The sequence below is a fragment of the Leptodactylus fuscus genome, chromosome 5 (assembly GCF_031893055.1).
Source record: "Leptodactylus fuscus isolate aLepFus1 chromosome 5, aLepFus1.hap2, whole genome shotgun sequence".
NCBI lineage: Eukaryota > Metazoa > Chordata > Amphibia > Anura > Leptodactylidae > Leptodactylus > Leptodactylus fuscus.
The window spans coordinates 97,565,798-97,585,712 of record NC_134269.1 but is presented as its reverse complement, the minus strand read 5'-3'; the positions used below and the strand labels follow the sequence as shown (position 1 = coordinate 97,585,712).

Genomic DNA, 19,915 nt, shown 5'->3' with positions numbered 1-19,915 from the left:
TGGTGGTGGTAGGAGTCGGGCTTGCTCCCCTGGATGTGTGCCTGGAAAGCTAGCGCCCTCTTCTGTATGGTGAGCCATAGGGGGAGTCTGCCTAGCTCTGCCCTGCAGGCCATGTTGGAGATGTTGCGATGGACATGGAGCAGGTATTTGCAGAACTCCAGGTGGAAGTTCTCTGTTGGGCTGGAATCCCACTTTGACTGGTCTGGGTAGGTGGCTGGGCCCCAAACTTCACTGCCATAGAGAAGGATCGGGGTGATGACTGCGTCAAATATCTTCAGCCAGACCCTCACCGGTGGTTTGAGGTGGTACAGTTGTCTTCTGATGGCGTAGAAGGTTCTGCAGGCTTTTGCTTTCAGGGTTTCTATTGCTGCTTTGAAGCTTCCTGATTGGCTGAGCTCCAGCCCCAGGTAGGTGTAGCTGTTGGTTTTCTCCAGTGTGGAGCCGTTCAGTGTGAATTGTGGGGTGGTGGAGGCTTTATTGTGGCCCTTCTTCTGAAATACCATGATTTTGGTCTTCTTCTGGTTGATGGGTAGGCCCATGTGGTGCTGAATTTTTCCAGCACTGACAGGCTTTCTTGGAGGTCTTTCTCGGTGGGGGCCAGGAGTAGGAGGTCATCGGCATACAGCAGGAACTTCACCTCTCGATTGTTCAGGGTGAGGCCTGGGGTTGGTGAGGTCTCCAGGGCTGTAGCCAGTTCATTGATATAGATGTTGAAGAGCGTTGGGCTCAGGCTACAGCCTTGTCTGACCCCTCGGGCCTGTTGGAAGTATGCGGTCCTTTTCCCATTCACCTTCACACTGCACTGGTTTCCGGTGTAGGAGCTCTTGATGACGTCGTACGTTCTTCCTCCTATTCCGCTCTCTAGGAGTTTTAGGAGTAGGCCTGGGTGCCATACTGAATCAAACGCCTTCTTAAAGTCCACGAAGCAGGCGAATATCTTGCCTCTTCTGGTGTTGTGGACGTGCGTCTTGATGAGGCTGTGCAGGGTGTAGATATGGTCTGTGGTGCGGTGGTTTGGCATGAACCCTGCTTGGCTCTTGCTGAGGACCCCGTGTTGTGTGAGGAAGGTGAGGATTCTGTTATTGATGATGCTGTTGAACAGTTTCCCCAGCGTGCTGCTGACGCAGATCCCTCTGTAGTTGTTGGGGTCATATTGGTCCCCATTCTTGTAGATGGGGGTTATGAGCCCTTTGTTCCAGTCTTCGGGGAAGTGTCCAGCATTGAGCACGAGGGTGAATAGCTTTGCCAGTGCCGTGTGTATTGCTGGAGGGCTGTATTTGATCATCTCTGGTAGGATGCCGTCAGGGCCACTGGCCTTTTTGCCTTTCAGCAGGACAATTCTTTCCTGTATATCTTTTATGGTGATTGGTGAGTCCAGAGGGTTCTGGAAGTCTTTGATGACTTTCTCCATGTCCCTCAGTTTGGTGATTATCTGTTGCTGTTCTGGAGTTAGTTCTTCTTCTGGGATGTTTTTGTAGAGACCTCTGAAGTAGTTGAGCCAGATATTGCCATTTTGGATGTGGAGAGAGTTTTTCTTGGGCTTTGTGCCCATGTGGTGCCAGGTCTCCCAGAATGAGCTGTCCTGGAGGGAGTCCTCTAGTTGCTCGATTTTGTGGGAGAGGTATCTCTGTTTCTTCTCTCTGAGGGTGCCCTTGTATTGCTTGCATAGATTGTTGTAGGCTTCCCTCACCTCCTTGTTGTTGGGGTCCCTGTGTTTTTGGTTGGAGGCTGTTCTTAGGGTATGGCGTAGTGCTCTGCAGTCGCTGTCGAACCATTTGTGGGACTGTTTGTTGGTTTGTCTTATGGGTTTGGTTCGTTTCAGGCCTGCTAGTTCTGCTGTGGTCTGTAGGATGTACTTGAGATCCTTCACAGCTCTGGTGACTCCCTGTTGGTCTGGCTGATAGGTGTTTGTATGGAAGTTTGTGAGCAGTGTCTTGATTTCGGGTCGGTTGGTTGCGTTGGTATATTCTATGGCCTGGTGGTTGGCCCATGTGAAATGTCTTGGTAGGTTGTAGAGGCCGGACTGTTGGGGCTCATGTGTGGGTGTTTTGTTCCTGGTTCTCATGTATAGTAGGATCTGGTTGTGGTCTGATAGATGGGAGTCAGGTGCGATTGTGAAGTCTTCAATGTCTGACAGGTCTGCGTCTGTAATGGCATAGTCCACCACGCTGTTGCCCACTTGAGAGTTTAGTGTGAAGCGTCCTCTGGGATCGCCTGTGGTACGTCCGTTTATTATGTACAGTCCTAGGCTTCGGCACATGTTCAGCAGTTGTCTCCCACTCTTGTTGACAATTCTGTCTTGGCTGTTTCTTCTTGTCTGTGTGGGTTCTGGGTGGTGGATCTCACTACCGTGCGTATGTGGGTTGTCGTCAGGAGGCAGGTAGTCTATCTCTGTGCCTGTCCTTGCATTCAGGTCTCCGCATATTAGTACTCTGCCTTTGGGTTGGAATTGGGCGGCTTCCCTTTGTAGGACCTCGTAAGTGTCGGGGTGGTGGTAGGGGGACCCTGGTGGGGGCATATATACTGCACAGAGATAGATGTCCTGCTGGCCGCTGAGGATGGAGCTGCTTATTTTTATCCATATGTGATTGGTTCCACGTTTGGTAGCTTTTACGTGTTCTTTGAGCTCCTCCTTGTACCATATTAGTATGCCTCCTGAGTGGCGGCCATGTTTGGTGGTCTTATTTTTCTGGGCGGGCACTGAGAATTCCTTGAAGCCCATGGGTGTTAGGGACTCGTCATCTGCCCGGGTCCATGTCTCTAGGAGGATTTGAATGTCTATGTTTTTTAGTCTGTCTATGAAGTCTGGATCTTTTGATTTAGATCCAAAGGCTGAGGCGTTCAGCCCTTGTATGTTCCAACTACTGATAGTTAGTGATTTCATCTTCAGTGTGTAAACCTTGTAATGAGCTGTCCTGCAGAGGACGGGCTGGGTTCTTGGTTGGTTGCAGTGTGGCCAGGTATTGGTTTATGTGCATTGCTGTTGTGGCCATTGTAGTGACCGCATGCTCTATTCTCTTTATTGTCTCTATGTTGGTGCTCTGGGTTGCTCTGGTTGGCTTTTTCTTGATAGGTGGCATCTTTGGGGGGTTCTGTCTTGGATATTGGCGGTTGTCGGGTATTATTTCCATGGTTCTTTGTCTTGTTTGTTGTCTAGGCCCGGGGGCTCTGTTGAGCACTAAGTCTTTGAATTCCTTCGCTAGGAGGCTGACGCCATGTTTATTGAGGTGTTTGTCATCATATAGGTGACGCTTATCTATGGAGGGGTGTTGTGCCAGGGTGATGCCTGATGTTTGTCTGATTCTGGTTGCCAGCTCTTTGTTGATCCCCATGATGGTAGCTTCAGAGATGTCTTCTCGTGGGAGCAGAGATGACAGGATGATACTACTGTCTGGGAACTGTTGCTTTGCTTTCTCTGCTAGTTGGACCAGTTGGCCCGCTATCTGTTGGGGCTGGTCAGAGAGATCTTCTGTGCCTGTGTGTATGACAATGTGTTTCGGGGTAGTGAAGAAAGGCTTGCAGACTTTTGATGTAGGTCTCATGCACATGATGGATTGTACAGCCTGAATGTTTCCCATGCCTGACTTTATTCCAATATTTTATAAGACATGCTTTCGAAATATCAGAACAGAGCATCGAAAGACAGATTGGAAGGGCCTTGGGCTGCACACTTGTGTTACCTATTGTTTAGCTAGAACAGACAGTCAGCGACTGGTAGTATGTCACATACTGACAGACTCTCCTACATGAAGACTGCTTCTAAGCAGCGCAAGCAGTGATGTAATCAGTAACAGGTTTTACTCGTGCACATGCACGACACATACTCAACTGGCTGAATACTGTAGACATTACACATTCCGCAAGTCTAGAGAGTCTGCAGACAACAACCAACCAATACAGCAATTACCTTCTAGAATCTAGATTGACCAGACCTATTGTAGTTTGAAAATCCAAGTAAAGCTAAGGGCCCACGGAAAATCATTAAATACATAAAAATGGGATTTAAAAAAACCTGAATGTGTCTGGCAATTACTGCTAACTGTAGGGCCGCAGCATGTATAAGCACCCTAAAAGTAATGATTATTTTTCAAAGAAAATATTTTTGAATATTATTATTTGTGATAAGTATGGATAAAATATTTAATACTCTGGAACACACTGGTATAAGAATCTGGTACAGCTACTGCAGCTATTAGAACTCCATTGTAATTCTCTGGAACTGGTGGAAGACTGTAATAGCTGCACCAGAACTCCACCAGTATTCTTCATACAGTCATTTTATCAGAACGCTTCTTTTTAGCTTCTCAGTAATTGTACTGTTTGACTGTGATTCTTTCTATGATATTTAGATGGGCCTGACTGTCTACGATGAAGCAACAAAAATAACTGCTCCAATCAATATTATTAAATTGATCAAGAAAAAAACCCAGGTAAATTATAATATAGTATAATATAAGCTTGACATAATACATATTATACAGTATGTTTAACATGTTCTCCAACATAGTGTATGGACCTGTAAAATTCATTTTAAAAAATGCTTACGATTTTTGATGTGGTTTTTTCAAAAAACAAATTATGTATTTCCACCTCCCATTGATTTCAATGGCTTTTTCAAGGCGGAATCTGCCTTGCTTTTTTTCTAGAAGTAAAAAACCACAGTCCAGAAGTACAGACAGTGAGTTTGTGCAGGTAAGAGATTAGTACTAGAGATGAGCGAGTACTATTCGGATCAGCCGATCCGAACAGCACGCTCCATAGAAATGAATGGATGCACCTGGTACTTCCGCTTTGACGTCCATTCATTTCTATGCGAGCGTGCTGTTCGGATCAGCTGATCCGAATAGTACTCGCTCATCTCTAGTACTAATCTCTGGAGATTGAAGTGCCCCAGCAAAATAATGCTGCTTCAGGTGCTTAGGCCCTAAGCTTGGCTACTGCCAGGCATAATGGCTTTCTAATCCAAAGGAAGGAGCTGTCATCCTCTGGGAAAAACTCCCATGTATCAGTAATATATATGCTGTATATACTGCAGTTACATATGCAGCAGAATTTATAGGAGACATACATTTTATCTGCTGCCACATATCAGAGCCCTCATCATGGGGTTGTCTAGGGTTAAACCAGATGTGGCAGCTGAAAAACACAGGGACTTGTATTCCCATAAACCATGTGCCCATTCACAGCGAACAATCATTAAACTATAAATTCTTCATGACATAACAGAAATGAATGGCAGCTGACTTGGCTGAGTGGTTTTCAGTCTGGCCACATCAGTCATGTGTGTGTTGCCCAAAAGAGGAACATAAAAGAGTCAGCTGGTACATTAGTAATGCACTTGGTGTAAATAGCATTTCAAAATTATGTGCTCAGTTCTGGTCTAGCCTTATAATATGTGAACCCTGCACTGTTTTGCTATTCAGCAGGATGAAATGGTAAGTGTTGGGTAAAGTTGCTGTTGGGGTGTGATAAGAAGAAGGTCCAGAAGTTGAACTCTAGCACCAGGACCCATGAACCTTTAGCTATGCCCTTGATGGTGACATTGGTAACTGCCGATCTCTCACCAAAAATTTAAGTGTGACATCAGAGTTGTAAAAGGCAGATACGAGGATACATTTTAAAGATAATTTCCAGCAATATGGAGAAGCTCCGGCACTTTAAAGTGGACCCTTTCATACTTAGCCTTATTGGTCTAGGTAGTGCAGGATAGTTACCTGACGAACAAACAGTTTAGTCCCATGTACTTTATTTATAACCTTTCTGTCCTTGTTGAAGTGGAAATGAGTACTGGAAAACATTAACTGGATTTTAGATTATTTCATAGCATTCCCTATAGACTAGTGCACTTCAACTGTATAAAGTAACCTTTAGTTAAAAAAAAAAGAATAAATATATGCCTCAGCATTAAAAATAAGCACTGGAGCTGCACACTATAGCAACTTAGGTCCAACATTACTAACGCTACCCCTGCCTTATAGTGTGTATAAAGAGCTGCCAATGTGCTTATATGTCTAATCAGCTCCTTCATTCTTGAAAAGATATGCTTTGAATTCTGTGCCTGTTGTATGTTCCAATGGCACGACATTCATCACATGGTACTTTTAAGTGTATGGGGCAGAGCTGCAGTACCAAGCAAAGTCACCATACAATGTAGGATGCTGTGCTTGGTAAGCAGCAAATGGCTACCGTGCTCTTCCAAATGCTCCAAGCTTCTCTGATCTGGGGGTGCAAGCTGTCAGACCCCCACTGACCTGTTATTTATGACCCATCATAAAAACCATTGACACTCTTTCTGAAGGACGTAGTTTCAGCAGGGATACTTCATCACAAGCCATCTTAAATCCCAGACATATGTTGTAGTCTTCCCGTTCCAGTACAAGAGCTGTGATGCTGGGTATACTATCATTTTTTGGTCATTTATGTGTAAATAGTAATCATAGTATTATAGTACTTAAAGCGTAAGTAAACTTATATTTATTTATCCTATTAATATTATAAGTGTGAAAGTTTGTGAGTTTGGATGTTTGTGGGTTTGTGTGTTCGGATGTTTGTTAGTCAATCACGCAAAACCCGCTCGACCGATTTGGCTGAAATTTTCCACAAACATAGTTAATACACCCCATTGCGCAATAGGCTACTTTTCCTCACAATAGCGCACATACATTTGTGCCAGGACCCGCACAAAACCAAACACAAAACCAAACTCACACTACCATCTCTGCAATCTCACACACTTTGGACCATAGCAAGCCCCAAAATTCATTTTGCCCTCTACAGCCTAGCCCCTAACCCCACACAATCTCATATACATATACTTTACCACTTTGCCCCTCCCCTTAACGATACTCCAGGAGGCTCTCTTTAACGCTCCGGAGCAGCCATGTTTGCCGACCCCCACCACTCTGACAATCCGCGACACCGCCCACCCATGTCAATACTCCTAGGAGGTCTAATAAATGCAAAAAAAAAAGTTTTTAAAAAAAATAAAAAAAATATAAAAACAAATAAAAAGGATTAAAAATTCAAATCACCCCCCTTTCCCTAGAACACATATAAAAGTAGTTAAAAACTGTGAAACACATACATGTTAGGTATCCCCGCATCCGAAATCGCCCGCTCTACAAAGCTATACAAATATTTTTCCTGTTCGGTAAACGCCGTAGCGGGAAAAATGGTCAAAAGTGCCAAACCGCCGTTTTTTCACTGTTTTGATTCTGATAAAAATTTGAATAAAAAGTGATCAAAGCAATAACATTTCCCGAAAATGGTAGAACTACAAAGTACACCCGACCCCGCAAAAAAAGACGCCCTATACATCCCCATACATGGACGTATAAAAAAGTTACGCCTGTCGGAATATGACGACTTTTCAAAAAAAATTTTTTTAACAGTTTTGGATTTTTTTAAGGGGTCAAAATGTAAATAAAACCATATAAATTTGGTATCCCCGGAATCGTAACGAAACACAGAATACAGGGGACATGTCATTTTGGTTGCACAGTGAACACTGTAAAACCAAAGCCCGTAAGAAAGTCGCAGAAATGCATTTTTTCTTCAAATCCACCCCATTCAGAATTTTTTCCCTGCTTCCCAGTACATTATATAGAATAAATAATGGTGGCATCATGAAGAAAAATGTGTCCCAGGAAAAATTAAGACCTCATATGGCTCTGGGAGCAGAGAAATAAAAAAGTTATGGGGTTTAGAAGGAGGGGAGTCAAAAACAAAAAACGAAAATAAAAAAATGCCATCGACGGGAAAGGGTTAACTTCAAATACTTCTGTCCCAAAATCACTATGTACAGTATATACCAACACCGTATAGCAGCTCAAATACAAATTAACTTCAACACAAAAGTCTCACGTATTCTCTGAATTACAGAAAAAACAAGATACAAACTTACATTTCATATCCCATACCTTATACACAGTACGAAAACCTTACCCACCCTTGTATATACCCACTTCTACAATCACCGCAGACGAAGTCGCGGGTACCAGCTAGTTTTTTCATAAATCAGTGGTGCAGGTGAAACCTTGTAATATACTTCAGTAAAGAAAAATGCCTGTGTCTTTATCTTTACGTATTTCTCCTATCTTTACACCTTATCTTATTTCTTCAGTCCATACTCCCTACACAAAGCAGATCAGTTTACAATGGGTTCTATAAAGAAGGGAAGGGGAGAAGCAGAAAGAGAAAGATATGAGGCCATTTACAGCAATAAATGATCTGTAATTTCTGACAAAGCAACTGTATTGTGAAAAAGAACTGTCTTTATATAATAATGATGTCTCTTTATTTGAGGAGCTCTCCTTTTCTTCCCTCTCCATAGAGTTCTATTATACAGATTGATAAGAGGGCAGAAGGAAGCAAAGTATATTACAAAGTTTATCTAAACCTAAGTTATGTATTTATGATCTAAAAGCTTAGTTACTCTTTAAGACTCATAGTCATTCTGTACTTGCTAACATCTTAACAAGAAAAAACCAAGTGTGAATTGATTTCTCTTCAACCCCGGCACTTTATTCTACTTAGGAACAGCAAAATATGTTTCTTAACCAGCAATGCCAGAAGCTACCAAAAAAGGTCACGTTGCAGAACAGCTCCAAGTCAGAAGAATCTGCACATAAGATTCCTGTTATGGAAGATGGCAGTTGGAAGCCTGGTAAAAAGATTAGGCTCTTCATATGTGGACAAAATGGAGTAGGAAAAACTACCTTTGCCAATGCACTGAAAGAGGTATTTTATTAAATTACTCAAAGGGTATTTTTTATCTTATAACATAATAGCGTGATGTATATGGGTGTCAACTCCCGGACCCAAACCTATTCAGACTATAGGGTCTGTTTGTTGCTGCAGTCACTACGGAGTACAATACAGTGGTGGTTCTCTACATGTAAGTCTATGGATGTAATGGGAGTGACACTTCATTGTATCACTTTAACCCCCTTCACTCCTTGTGCTGGTTTGCATTATAATCCCCATATTGTTCCCTTTTGCTTGGATCACCTTACTTATGGCTACAGAGAGGACAGTGGCAGTTGCTGTGGAGAGAAAGCAGTACTGGCACTATCATAGCAGTGGTGCTTAGCAAGTTCTGAGCTCTATCACAGTCTGCTACTAATGGTTGGAGTAAGCCTTCCCTGATATGTATAGATCAGAATCCATCCAGGAACTACAGCATGACAGAAGAAAGGAGGCAGGAAGAGCAGGAGAGATACGTGGTGGGCAGTGTGGTGTGTTGGGATGAGCTAGCAGACACAGCCTGGATTGTCATCGGAACATTGAAACATAGTTCTGGTGTACTTGCCCAACTGTATAAGAGTTGGCTGCCATTGTGGATGACAGAGGGGTTTAAAGCTTTGATTAGTAATATTAAAGCCACAATGCAGCCAGGTACAGAGAATGTAGCTCTGATCTGTGGGAATTCTGTGTGGTGGACATAAACACTCTCACAAGGACACCCACCAGATTGATGCCACATAACATTGGTTTTGATGGCTCTGACATGTGCAAAAGTTGATTCAGTGTATTGCAAAAGTACTGGGACAAAATTTATTTAAAAAATATATATAAAATGGATCATTGGTGTCATTTGCTGGATTTGATCTTGTCAATTTTTTAAAGGATGTTCAAACCATACATATGTTTTAATGGTCATATTACCCTTCTTCACTTACCAGACAGGACCTCTGGCCTTTCTACAATATTATTTTACTGGTCCAAAGATTCCTTCTTCCACCAAAGGGGTGGCTTGCTCGCAAACTGGTTTGGAACGTGAGTTGGAATATTACAGTCAATATTCTGGTTAAGATTATTAATGTAAGAATTACCAGTTATTTTTTTTTCTGTTTTCATTCTTTAGGAACATCTTTGGTAATTTGGGATTTTGCAGGACAAATGGAGTATTGTTTCACCCACTCTCTACTGCTCAGCACCAGTGGCCCCAATACTTTATACTGTGTGATGTTTAGTTTAGAAGGAATTGAAAGTGATCTCTATGGAAGACAGAGGTGTGCTCTTGAACAGGTATAAAACAATGTAGATCCTCATATACCAAAATCTTTATCCTAAATAACTTCTATAGCTGGAGATTCTTTAGATGCAGAAGACATTTTTTAGTTTTTATCATTTTTGTAAAATATATGTTGTAGAGTTGAGAGAACTACATTTTGATAGTATTTATTTGTTGCTACAAAGTGTATTTATTTTACATTGAAGTACGTTAAATTAATATATGAGTATTCTTGTAGCAGAACTAGAAGAAATGTGATGTGCTCTAGTACTGCAGCTCCGTCCTGTTCAAATGAATAGGGAGGAGCTGCAATACCAAGCTCAACCATTATACAATGTATGGCGTTATGCTGGAACTAGTGTAGAGACCACAGTAATTAATATCATTTCATAAAGAAGTTCATAGAAGACTATGGAAAAAGGATGGGCAAGATAGAAGAGAAACTGAGTAAGTGAAAAGCAGAAATACACAAATATCCTGCAGCAGATAACAGTAGGATTTCTATCTCACCAGAGCTTTACTCACACCAATAGAGATCAGCACACATACAGATACCTGATAATTATTGTTCAATATAAAGATAAACTGGCGTGTGTAAATGGCCAGTTGATCTGACAGACATCTGTCTTATCTGACGGAAAACTGATCTGTGTGTCATGTGTGAAAACAGATGACAAGGATTGGTTCTAACCTATCAGAATATCTATGTGTGTAATGATCATCTTTCACCAATTTCAGTGTTTGCAAAATTGTTCAGAAATCTGTGTGTGTAAACCTAGCTTTTCTATCTGAAGCAGCATGTGTCTGTTTCTCTCTTACTTGGCTCCTCTTCCTCCCTCCATAGACTTCTATGTAACCTGATCTGCCTGTGTGCAGTTAGCCAGTCTTCACTAAAGACACATTTGTCTAATGATTTAAGTAGTGTAGTAGGGAAGGGTGAATAGAAGAAAGGGATGATAAGTGGAGAAAAAAAACATTAGCATCTCTTATAGGACATATTACAAAGTTGCTTATATTCACTTGTACTATTGATTTCTGAAAAAGTGAAACAGTTAAATCATGCAGGGACTAACCTGAGCTGAATGACAATATACAAAAAGATGACATGCTGCCGTTAGATTCCTTTATACTGTATTCATGTGTATGTTGGCTGATCAGCAGCACATTTACACTGGCCAGTTGTAATGCTGGTATTGTTTATAGGAGTCAAAATGTTATTCCATTTACAGAGTATCTCGGTCTACATGCAGCTTCCTGCAACTTACTTTATGTTCTGTGTTTCACTGTTCTTATATATTTTATACATATTCCACTTTTCAGTTGATGTTTTGGCTCAGATTTCTTAGTATAACTCACAGTTCTCAGTCCAAGCCACATGTTATTGTAATTGGAAGTCACTTAGATACTCTGCCACCTGAAAACGGAACATTAATAGGTAAGTTACTTCTTCTGTGTATAGTAAGATATACAGTAACAACATACCGTACAATTAGATACATCTGCCTATTTCCTTCCATTGTAAAAATATGTATACATTAACATTCTTTTCTCATTGTGTTGCATAGTTTAGATGACTCTTCTTGGTACAGCAAAACAAAATTGTATCTTGGGAGTAACCTGTGAAATGTAAATAACAAGGACACTGTAGGCGTTTTTTAACTCTTTTAAACATGCAGAGTCCTTGACAGGTTTTCGGGTTCCTAAAAACATGATGCGGCCATAAAGAAATATTTAGCACTGGAGTGGTTCATGCACTTCAGCTTGTAGTAGAACCCATTGCAATGGGGGAAACAGTTACAATGCCCAAGTGCACCAATATTGCTTAGTTACAAAAAGCGTTCTTTTTTATTATTACAATCAAGGCTGTGAAGTCGGTAGGCCAAATCACAAACTCTGACTAATATTTCTCATCTCAACTCATGATTTTACTCCTTCATAAATGGCTGACTGTCATGGTCAATGAAGAAGCAATAAAGATTCTCTACCTAATAAAAAATCTAATGATTGAATTCCTGGGAAAGTAAATACGCAACAAACTATTCAATAAAGGGATTCTATCATTAAAAAAAGTTTTTAACTGAAAAGCACATAGAAATAGTCTTTACAAAGGCTATTCATCTCTTACTTTTATTTTGCGGGCCCGTGCCACCTTTTTCAAATTATTCATCTTTTATTCTTTATGCTAGTTATGCTCAGAGAGTACAAGGAGCATTCTCCCTATGCTCGGAGCACAGTGTCGTCATCAAATCCAGCCCCACCTCTGACGTGTCCTATATGTTTCTCCTCCTCTTCACTGTGAACCCAAGTGGCAAAGCTGACTGCGAATACGTGGGTTTTGACTCCAGAAGCAGCACTCCTTGGCTGCTGAAGCAGTGAATAGGAGGAGAAATACAACGGTGGCGTCAGGAAGAGAAGACAGAAGTGGCGCTGGGAGCGATGGCGACTTTGTGCTCTGAGCACATGGGGAAATGCACCTGTACTCTCTGAGCACAATTACTACAGACCTGAAAAATAAAGGTAAAAGATGAATAGTAGGGATGAGCGAGTAGTATTCGATTGAATACCTTGCCGCCATAGGAATGCGTGTAAGATTCGATGCGCTTAACCCCTTGGTGTTCAGCCGCTTACACGCATTCCTATGGCGGTGAGGTATTTGATCGAATATTACTCGCTCATCTCTAATGAATAGCCTTTCTAAATTCAATTACTACGTGCTTTTAATTAAAAAACTTTTTTTTAAATGATAGAGTACTTTTAATTGTACAATAGTAATAATTTTCTGACTCCTCCCAAAATTGATCCCGACTCTATTACTCTGACTCCACAGCTCTGGTTACAATATGTGTTGAGTGTTAGATTGTGGAAAAAACATAATTTACCAGGACATTCCATTTTAAATAGGAATATTCTTTAGTATGTGTACAGTGCATTTACCAATGTTATCAGCCGTTGTATTGGCATTTTAAGTATTGCATTTTGTAATACTCAAATTAATAATTACTCATTAATTAGTTTTTTTTTATTAATTTCTTTACAGCTAAACAGTTTTATGACAATGTGATGAAGAGAGAGTATGAGCTGTTCAGCAGTTTCCAGTTGCAGTTTTTCTCTCTAAACTGCAAAAATATGGGTGATGTAAATGCCATAAGAGAACCTCTTTCAAAGACAGTTTTAGACGTCTTACAGGTAACACTGTATGCTAAGTTTTTGTATAAAAAAAAAAAAATTCAAAAGCAACTGCTTCCCTTGGCTGTAGAATGGTCACTCCCAATTTATCCTCCAAATCCCACTATCCTAGCTGTTTCTAGGCATCTCATAGACACGTTTCTAGGCATCTTGTATATTTGATACGTTACAACTAGAGATAAGCCAGTACTATTCGAAACTCCCGTTTCGAATTGCACGCACCCATAGGAATAAATGGAAGCGGTCGGCATGCAGACTTTTCCACTGGCCGGCCACTTAACCCCCTGCGTGCCAGCTACGTCCATTCATTCCTATGAGTGCGTGCTATTCGAAACGGGAGTTTCGAATAGTACTCGCTCATTTCTAGTTACAACTATATGAAGATAGGTTTACTTTAAATAGCACGACTAACAAAATTTGTATGCTCTGACACATTAGTAAGGTACAGTACTGTGAAAAGGCAGGCATAGAAAAAATGCCCTAAAAAACCCAGAAATCTTAATTGTTTATGTCAATTAACAAAATTATGTGAAATATAAGTATAATCTAAATCAAATAGATACTTTTTTCTATTCTGTATCACCCACGCCACTTTTCTGAAAAGGGTGCCATCCGCCCTTCAGATTTATCATCATTTAATGAAGAAATCTGGACTGTGGATATGCAGATAAGTGTTGCATATATGATATAACTGAAGACCCAAAAGGAGAGGATAACTCACAAATCCCACTAGTACAGAACATTCTCTTCACTGTAATTTTGTAATTTCCACCTGTCGGGATTTGTCAATGTTACTTACGTTACCAGCTTTTAATATACATAGTTATAATAAAACTTACCTATATAGTTTATGTCCACTCTAACATATCATTTAATCTTAGCCCCATCCGGACATCCGCCGCACTATTATGGCAGTTGTCAGGTCTTTAAAGATAGCGAAAAATCAAAAGGAAAAACCGCTACATCTGACTGCATGTATATATGCAATGACTGCAACGGACAACCCCAGACTGTAAGGGCCAACAACAGACAAAATAGAAAAAATTATCGTCCAGCAATCAAATACTTAAAATGTAACTTTTACTTCATTGATATAAAAAACATAAACATGTTTCAGGAGCAAGAAAAAAAGAGGAACAGCTTACGCGTTTCAGGACATGGTGTTGAGTCCCTTAGTCATTGCTATGCTTTGGAATGTACAGTGGAGACCCAGTGCTAATGTTCACAAATTATTTTTTTTTGGCAAAGATTTGGATTTTTTTTTTTAAGGGGTTAAAACGTAAAGTAAAATGATAGAAATTTGGTATCCCCAGAATTGTACCGACCCATAGAATAAAGATGACATGTCATTTTGGCTGCACAATGAACACCATAAAAACAAAGCCCTTAAGAAAGTTGCACAAACACAGTATTTCTCCAATTCCTCCTCAATTTTTTTTTCAGGTTCCCAGTATGTTGCACAGAATATTAAATGGTACCATTAAAAAGTACAATTTGTCCTGCAAACACTAAGCCCTCGTATGGCTCTGTGAATGGAAAAAATAACAAAGTTATGGAGTTTAGAAGGTGGGGAGTCAAAAACGGAAATCTATAAATGCCACCAGTGGGAATGGGTTACAGTTCTTATGCACCCTTTGACTGTTGGGCTTCAGTTAAGAGTTAGTTTGTACAGCCACCATTTTTATATAAAGAGCAAGTTCATATCTGTAATAGGCCTTTTATGTTTACAACCATAGAACTCATCAGAAGATATTGTTCCTGAGATCTGTCAGCTGATAATGGAACAAGTGTCTTATTTGCGCTCACAAACAGTAAGTGATGATGTGCTATAAGGCGTCTTAATTTGTCTATTTTTTTTGTATTTTGTAGCTCTCAACAGGTGTGGGCTGACTGATTCTGGACTTTGCTGTAGGGAAAACCGAAACCACCAAGTTGTTGCTTCTTGGACTGGTCCCAGTGTAGGTTACAGCATAGGTGACTGCCAGTATAGTACACTGAAGGGTCAGGTAAGAGCATGGTCAGGTTAGGGCAGGCAGCAAAGATACAGAAGTCAGGAAGCGGCTGGATCAGCAATGAGTAGACAGATCATTGTATATCTCTGTAGACATCAAACAAGGTCTTGAACTTGAGTCACGGACAAGTACACAGTGAGAACAGTCATAACGCAGGTAAATCTTACAGCAATAACTAGCAAACTAGGACCCTCTGTTCAGAAAGGATGTGGCAAGTGAAGTTGTTTCAGACTAAAACGGATAAGCTGGGAATGGATTGCAGGTATGCGCCCTGACTCTTTGAGTAACAGGAAGGAAGCGTACACCCAAACTATAGGTGTATACAGCATCAATAGCAGAAAGTGGTTGTACATAGTAGTGGGTAGGAGCAAGGATTACACAGCCTGGTAACTTAGGGCTGTGCCTGCTGTGAGAGGTAGTTTCCTCCACGTATATACAATTTACATTACACATTTCATCATATATTTCTTCTCTTTTAGGTACGCTTTCAGCGCTGGCAAGAGTTTGCTGAGAGGATTCAACAGGTGTTGCCAAATCCAGTCTGCTTAAGCACTATTCTAACAGCTGTGGAATATCTGCATAACATATCTGAGGTATCGTCAGTTCTGAATATATTTTATATTCTAGCCTGGTTCAGTTTAACATAAAAATGAAAATAACTGAAGACTGTTACAATTCCTAGAGGATTCAGATCCTCCATAGGTAGTCCCTTTTAACAAAGCACTTGAATACCTTCCTTCAAGAAGAATATGAGGTAGTCTTTGTTATTGAGGATACAGACTAGATGGAAAGGGAAACCTCAATGGTAATGGATCTGGGCTTTTTGAAGCACCAGGGTTACAGTACGTAGCACTCTGCATCTGTCTAGAGCAGCTGTAGCCAAGACTGCGAAGAGATGGACCAATGCAGATTCGGGTAAAGGTTGCAGATTCCAAGTTGCTGAGAGGAGTTGGTCATGGAACTCAGAGAAGTGCAATATATCTCAGGTATTTTTAAGTCTAGAAAAGTGATTTGGTGTAATAGAAGATAATCTCAGATTTCATATGGCACCAAGATCAAAATTCTACCTGTATTATTTCTGGAGAAATCACCTGTTGAAAACCCAGTCATGATTGATAGCTGCTGCAGTTGCACATAAATGTAGCAATCTCGACTATGTTTTTAACTAGTGATATCTCTGGAAAAAAAATACAGGTAGAGCTGTGACAGATCTGATAATCCCATCTTTTATATGACATCAGAATATCACTGTTCTGTGTTAACTTGCAGGAGATATAAATGTTTGAAGTAGCCCCTAATCTATAGAATAGGTCATCAGTATCTGATCAGTGGAGGTCCAGCAGCCACCCATCAGCTCATCCGGTTGCAAGGAGATGTATTACAGTGTGAAATGCCATAAGCAGCTTTGCTCCTGTTCAAGTGGATGGGAGCTTTGCTGCAGCTCCCTGACACCACCACTACAGTGATAGCTCTATGGTGGTGATGCTAGGGTACAGCAGTCTACTCTCATTCACTTGAATAGGAACAGAGCTGCTTTCTGTTGTATGCACCGACTAGTAATTTTGATGCGTAACTTCTTAGTATAGTTTATTAGAGAAAAGTGCCATCTTCCTCAGCTTTTAGCAACATATAGTGCTCCTTCCTCTGTCTCCTGGATTTCTGAAATCCTAGGGAAACAACCAATAGATTGGGATCTACACATAGATCTCTGACAGGTACTGAGTGAATCACAATGCCTTCATCTATAAATGTAACATGTATATTTAATATTTATGCTGATTTACTAATGTTTATTATTAATTTTGACAGCTATTATTTCTGCCTTACTGTGTTTTGCAAGGGAAACACTCAAACTCAAAGCCTTGCCAAAATGTCCCTTCTGAAGTGCACTGTAATGTTACTCTGAGTCCTAGAAATCTGGCATCCGATTTGGTTATCTTGGATTTGAACTGGCTACTAACAGACATCTTTGCTGTGTTTGGTAGCTTTGCACTTAGCCCAGCATCTGGAACTCATAAAATACGATGGAGTTCAGAAGAAGTTGCTGCTGCCTTGAACTTGACAAATGGTGAAGTTGATGGCGTCCTGGAGTTACTGGAAGCATTTCAACTGGTTTTTAAAACACAAGAAGGTGAATTTGTGGTTCCTGGATGGCTTACTAATGGAGGACCAGAAAGACATGGGGGATGTGAAAATATGCGAGGTATTGGATACCGCTGGAATGATGGCAGTAGAGGAATGTTTAGCCATTTTTTAGTGGGGCGACTTCAGATCCAGCTTATGTGCATGTTTGGAGCAGACAGATGCCAGCTTTGGAAGCAAGGAGCACTAGTAGTTACAAAGGCTCAGTTGAGGATTGAAGTCTCAGGAGACAGGAGAATTTTATACTTGATCGGGGGTTGGAGAGTGAAAGATGCAGAGGGAGACTGTTACCATCTCCTGGAGATGGTGGGGAAAGAACTTGAAATTCTTCTTAGGAATGACCATGAGCAGAGCTATCAGAAACTTCATCTTTGTCCTACAGAACTACGCAATTTGACTGTCACTTCTGAAGTGGCTACACTTGCAGGCTTTGTCAGGTCAGCAGGAATTGTAGAAGAAATTAGTGGATTTAATTTTAATCAAATCTTGGAAGCCGAAAAAAAGAATATACCCCTTTGTGGTAAATGGAATGTACAGCCATGGGAGATATTGTTCCCTCAGCATGACACAAGAATGTTAGCCAGTCTTGGAATGAATTGTAGTACTCGCTGGCTTGAAGGTGCTACACTAGTAGCACTTTGCACTTTGCTTGACACCAAAAGTCCCGTGGAGCTAAATTGGAAAATACTGGGAGAAAAGCTTGGGAAAGCAACCAATAGTATAGTAACTGAGATTGAAGATGAGGCAAGAAACAAAGGCTTGTCCCCCACAAACATTATACTAAATAAATACCCTGTTCCACTGTGTCGTCTAAGGGAATGCTTAACTGAAATGGGCAGGGAAGATTGTGTACGTGCACTTGATAACATGATGTTGCAAATAAACTGAAAATCTCTAAATATGTGATTAATAAATGTATAACAATATTTCTGGTCTCTGAATACTGCATTTTTTCTATAATTTCGTTTTTAAGGAAAAATCAGCTTTGTGTAGATTAGAACACCTTATATTATCACATCTTCTTCCATTACAAAATTATCTTGAATATCTTTGTTTAACTTATGTGCTAAAGTATAGTTATACTATATGGTAATATAGTTATACCGGACAGAGAGAGAGAAAAAAAATCTCATATTTACCCTGATGAGCAGAGCAGCCGGAGTCTCGCCCTGCTAGTTCAGCACTGGTGGCCTGATGTAATAATGGTCACACCTGCACCATGACTCTATCAGTCTTCTATGGCAGAGCAGGGACTTCACAGCTCCCTGCTTAGTCATAGATTTCAGTAGGGTAGTTGTATATACAGTTGTAAGTGGTGCTCCCTATCCAAGTCATCATGCCAAAAGCTTGGTACTTGAGATCCAGGGGAACCCCAGGAACGAAAAAAAAAATCAAGTAAGTAACAGGTTCAAACAACAAATGCAAATGAGAATCTATAGAGTGCAAATATTGCCCCCCCCCCCCCCCCCCTACAGTTCATTACACCTCCAGGGCTTAGCTAGATACGTAACAATAGGGTGACAGGCAGGGTGTAAAAGGAGGGAAAAAAAGTTAAGAGGTGGAATGGACAGATTCTGGGGAGAGATTTAGAGGATATCCCTGTTTTGTTCCTGCTTCGTTTGTGGGACATTTCAGTCAATACCAATCACCTTTCTGATCACCACCACCTCATCAACATAGCAAGGGCATGCATTTCTACACTGTGGAACCAACAAGAACCTCCCTCCTTGAGATTGTGGTTTCAGAAAGTTGAGGAAATTTGCGTTATGGAGGATGTTGACTGCCTAACTGAAAAACTGTGATCAGGCCTTTTGGTAAATCCTGGCATTACTGTTCTTTTTACCAGGACACTCCTGAATATAAATCCATAATGTCCCAACCTTGAGTGGTATTGCTTGGGGTAGCTGTGTCTCTACCTCCCACTCTTTTTAGCTTTACGTTTCCCCTCTCTTTCATTCTTCCTGCCTTACCCCTCTTCTTTTTCCTCTGCTGTTTTTTTGCCTTCAGTAGCATCTTGGTTTTGTCTAAGGGAGCCTTCACACGATGTAACGCTGCGCTCATTCTGATTGTAAAAACATGTTCAGAATGAGCACGTAAAAAGCAGCTCCCATTGACTTGAATGGGAACCGGCATACGTGCGCTCCCCATTGAAATCAATGGGAGGCTTTTTTTCCCTATGCTTTCAATGTATTACACGTGTAATACACTGAAAGCATAGGGAAAAAAAGCCTCCCATTGATTTCAATGGGGAGGGCACGTATGCCGGTTCCCATTCAAGTCAATGGGAGCTGCTTTTTGACGAGCTCATTCTGAACGTGTTTTTACGATCAGAATGAGTGCAGCGTTACATCGTGTGAAGGCTCCCTAAATTTGCAAGTTTCCTTTTCTGTGTGCTGATGTGTTGATATTTTAACATAACCCTATTTTGTAGGAGCCGTAAATCCTCTCTTTGGGAATTCACTGTTTTCTCTGATGTTTTGCTATATGCTTGAAAAATTTCAATAGAGTTTAGATAAAAGCAAAAGAAAGGGGCTGAGGATGTTTCTATATATTTTACTGG

General features: G+C 40.8%; 1 protein-coding gene across 1 annotated transcript in view; it reads left to right on the top strand.

The window, feature by feature from the left end:
* LOC142203246 (uncharacterized) overlaps nucleotides 1-18,265 on the top strand; it is a 36,828-nt gene extending 18,563 nt beyond the window's left edge. Inside the window, exons 9-17 of the mRNA XM_075273814.1 lie at nucleotides 4,350-4,430; nucleotides 8,536-8,739; nucleotides 9,684-9,777; nucleotides 9,866-10,029; nucleotides 11,336-11,450; nucleotides 13,053-13,201; nucleotides 14,938-15,012; nucleotides 15,693-15,806; nucleotides 17,023-18,265. Coding sequence (XP_075129915.1) covers nucleotides 4,350-4,430; nucleotides 8,536-8,739; nucleotides 9,684-9,777; nucleotides 9,866-10,029; nucleotides 11,336-11,450; nucleotides 13,053-13,201; nucleotides 14,938-15,012; nucleotides 15,693-15,806; nucleotides 17,023-18,243 — 2,217 coding nt within the window. The 3' untranslated portion in view covers nucleotides 18,244-18,265. The remainder of the gene's footprint in view (nucleotides 1-4,349; nucleotides 4,431-8,535; nucleotides 8,740-9,683; nucleotides 9,778-9,865; nucleotides 10,030-11,335; nucleotides 11,451-13,052; nucleotides 13,202-14,937; nucleotides 15,013-15,692; nucleotides 15,807-17,022) is intronic.
* The last annotated feature ends 1,650 nt before the right edge of the window (nucleotides 18,266-19,915 follow it).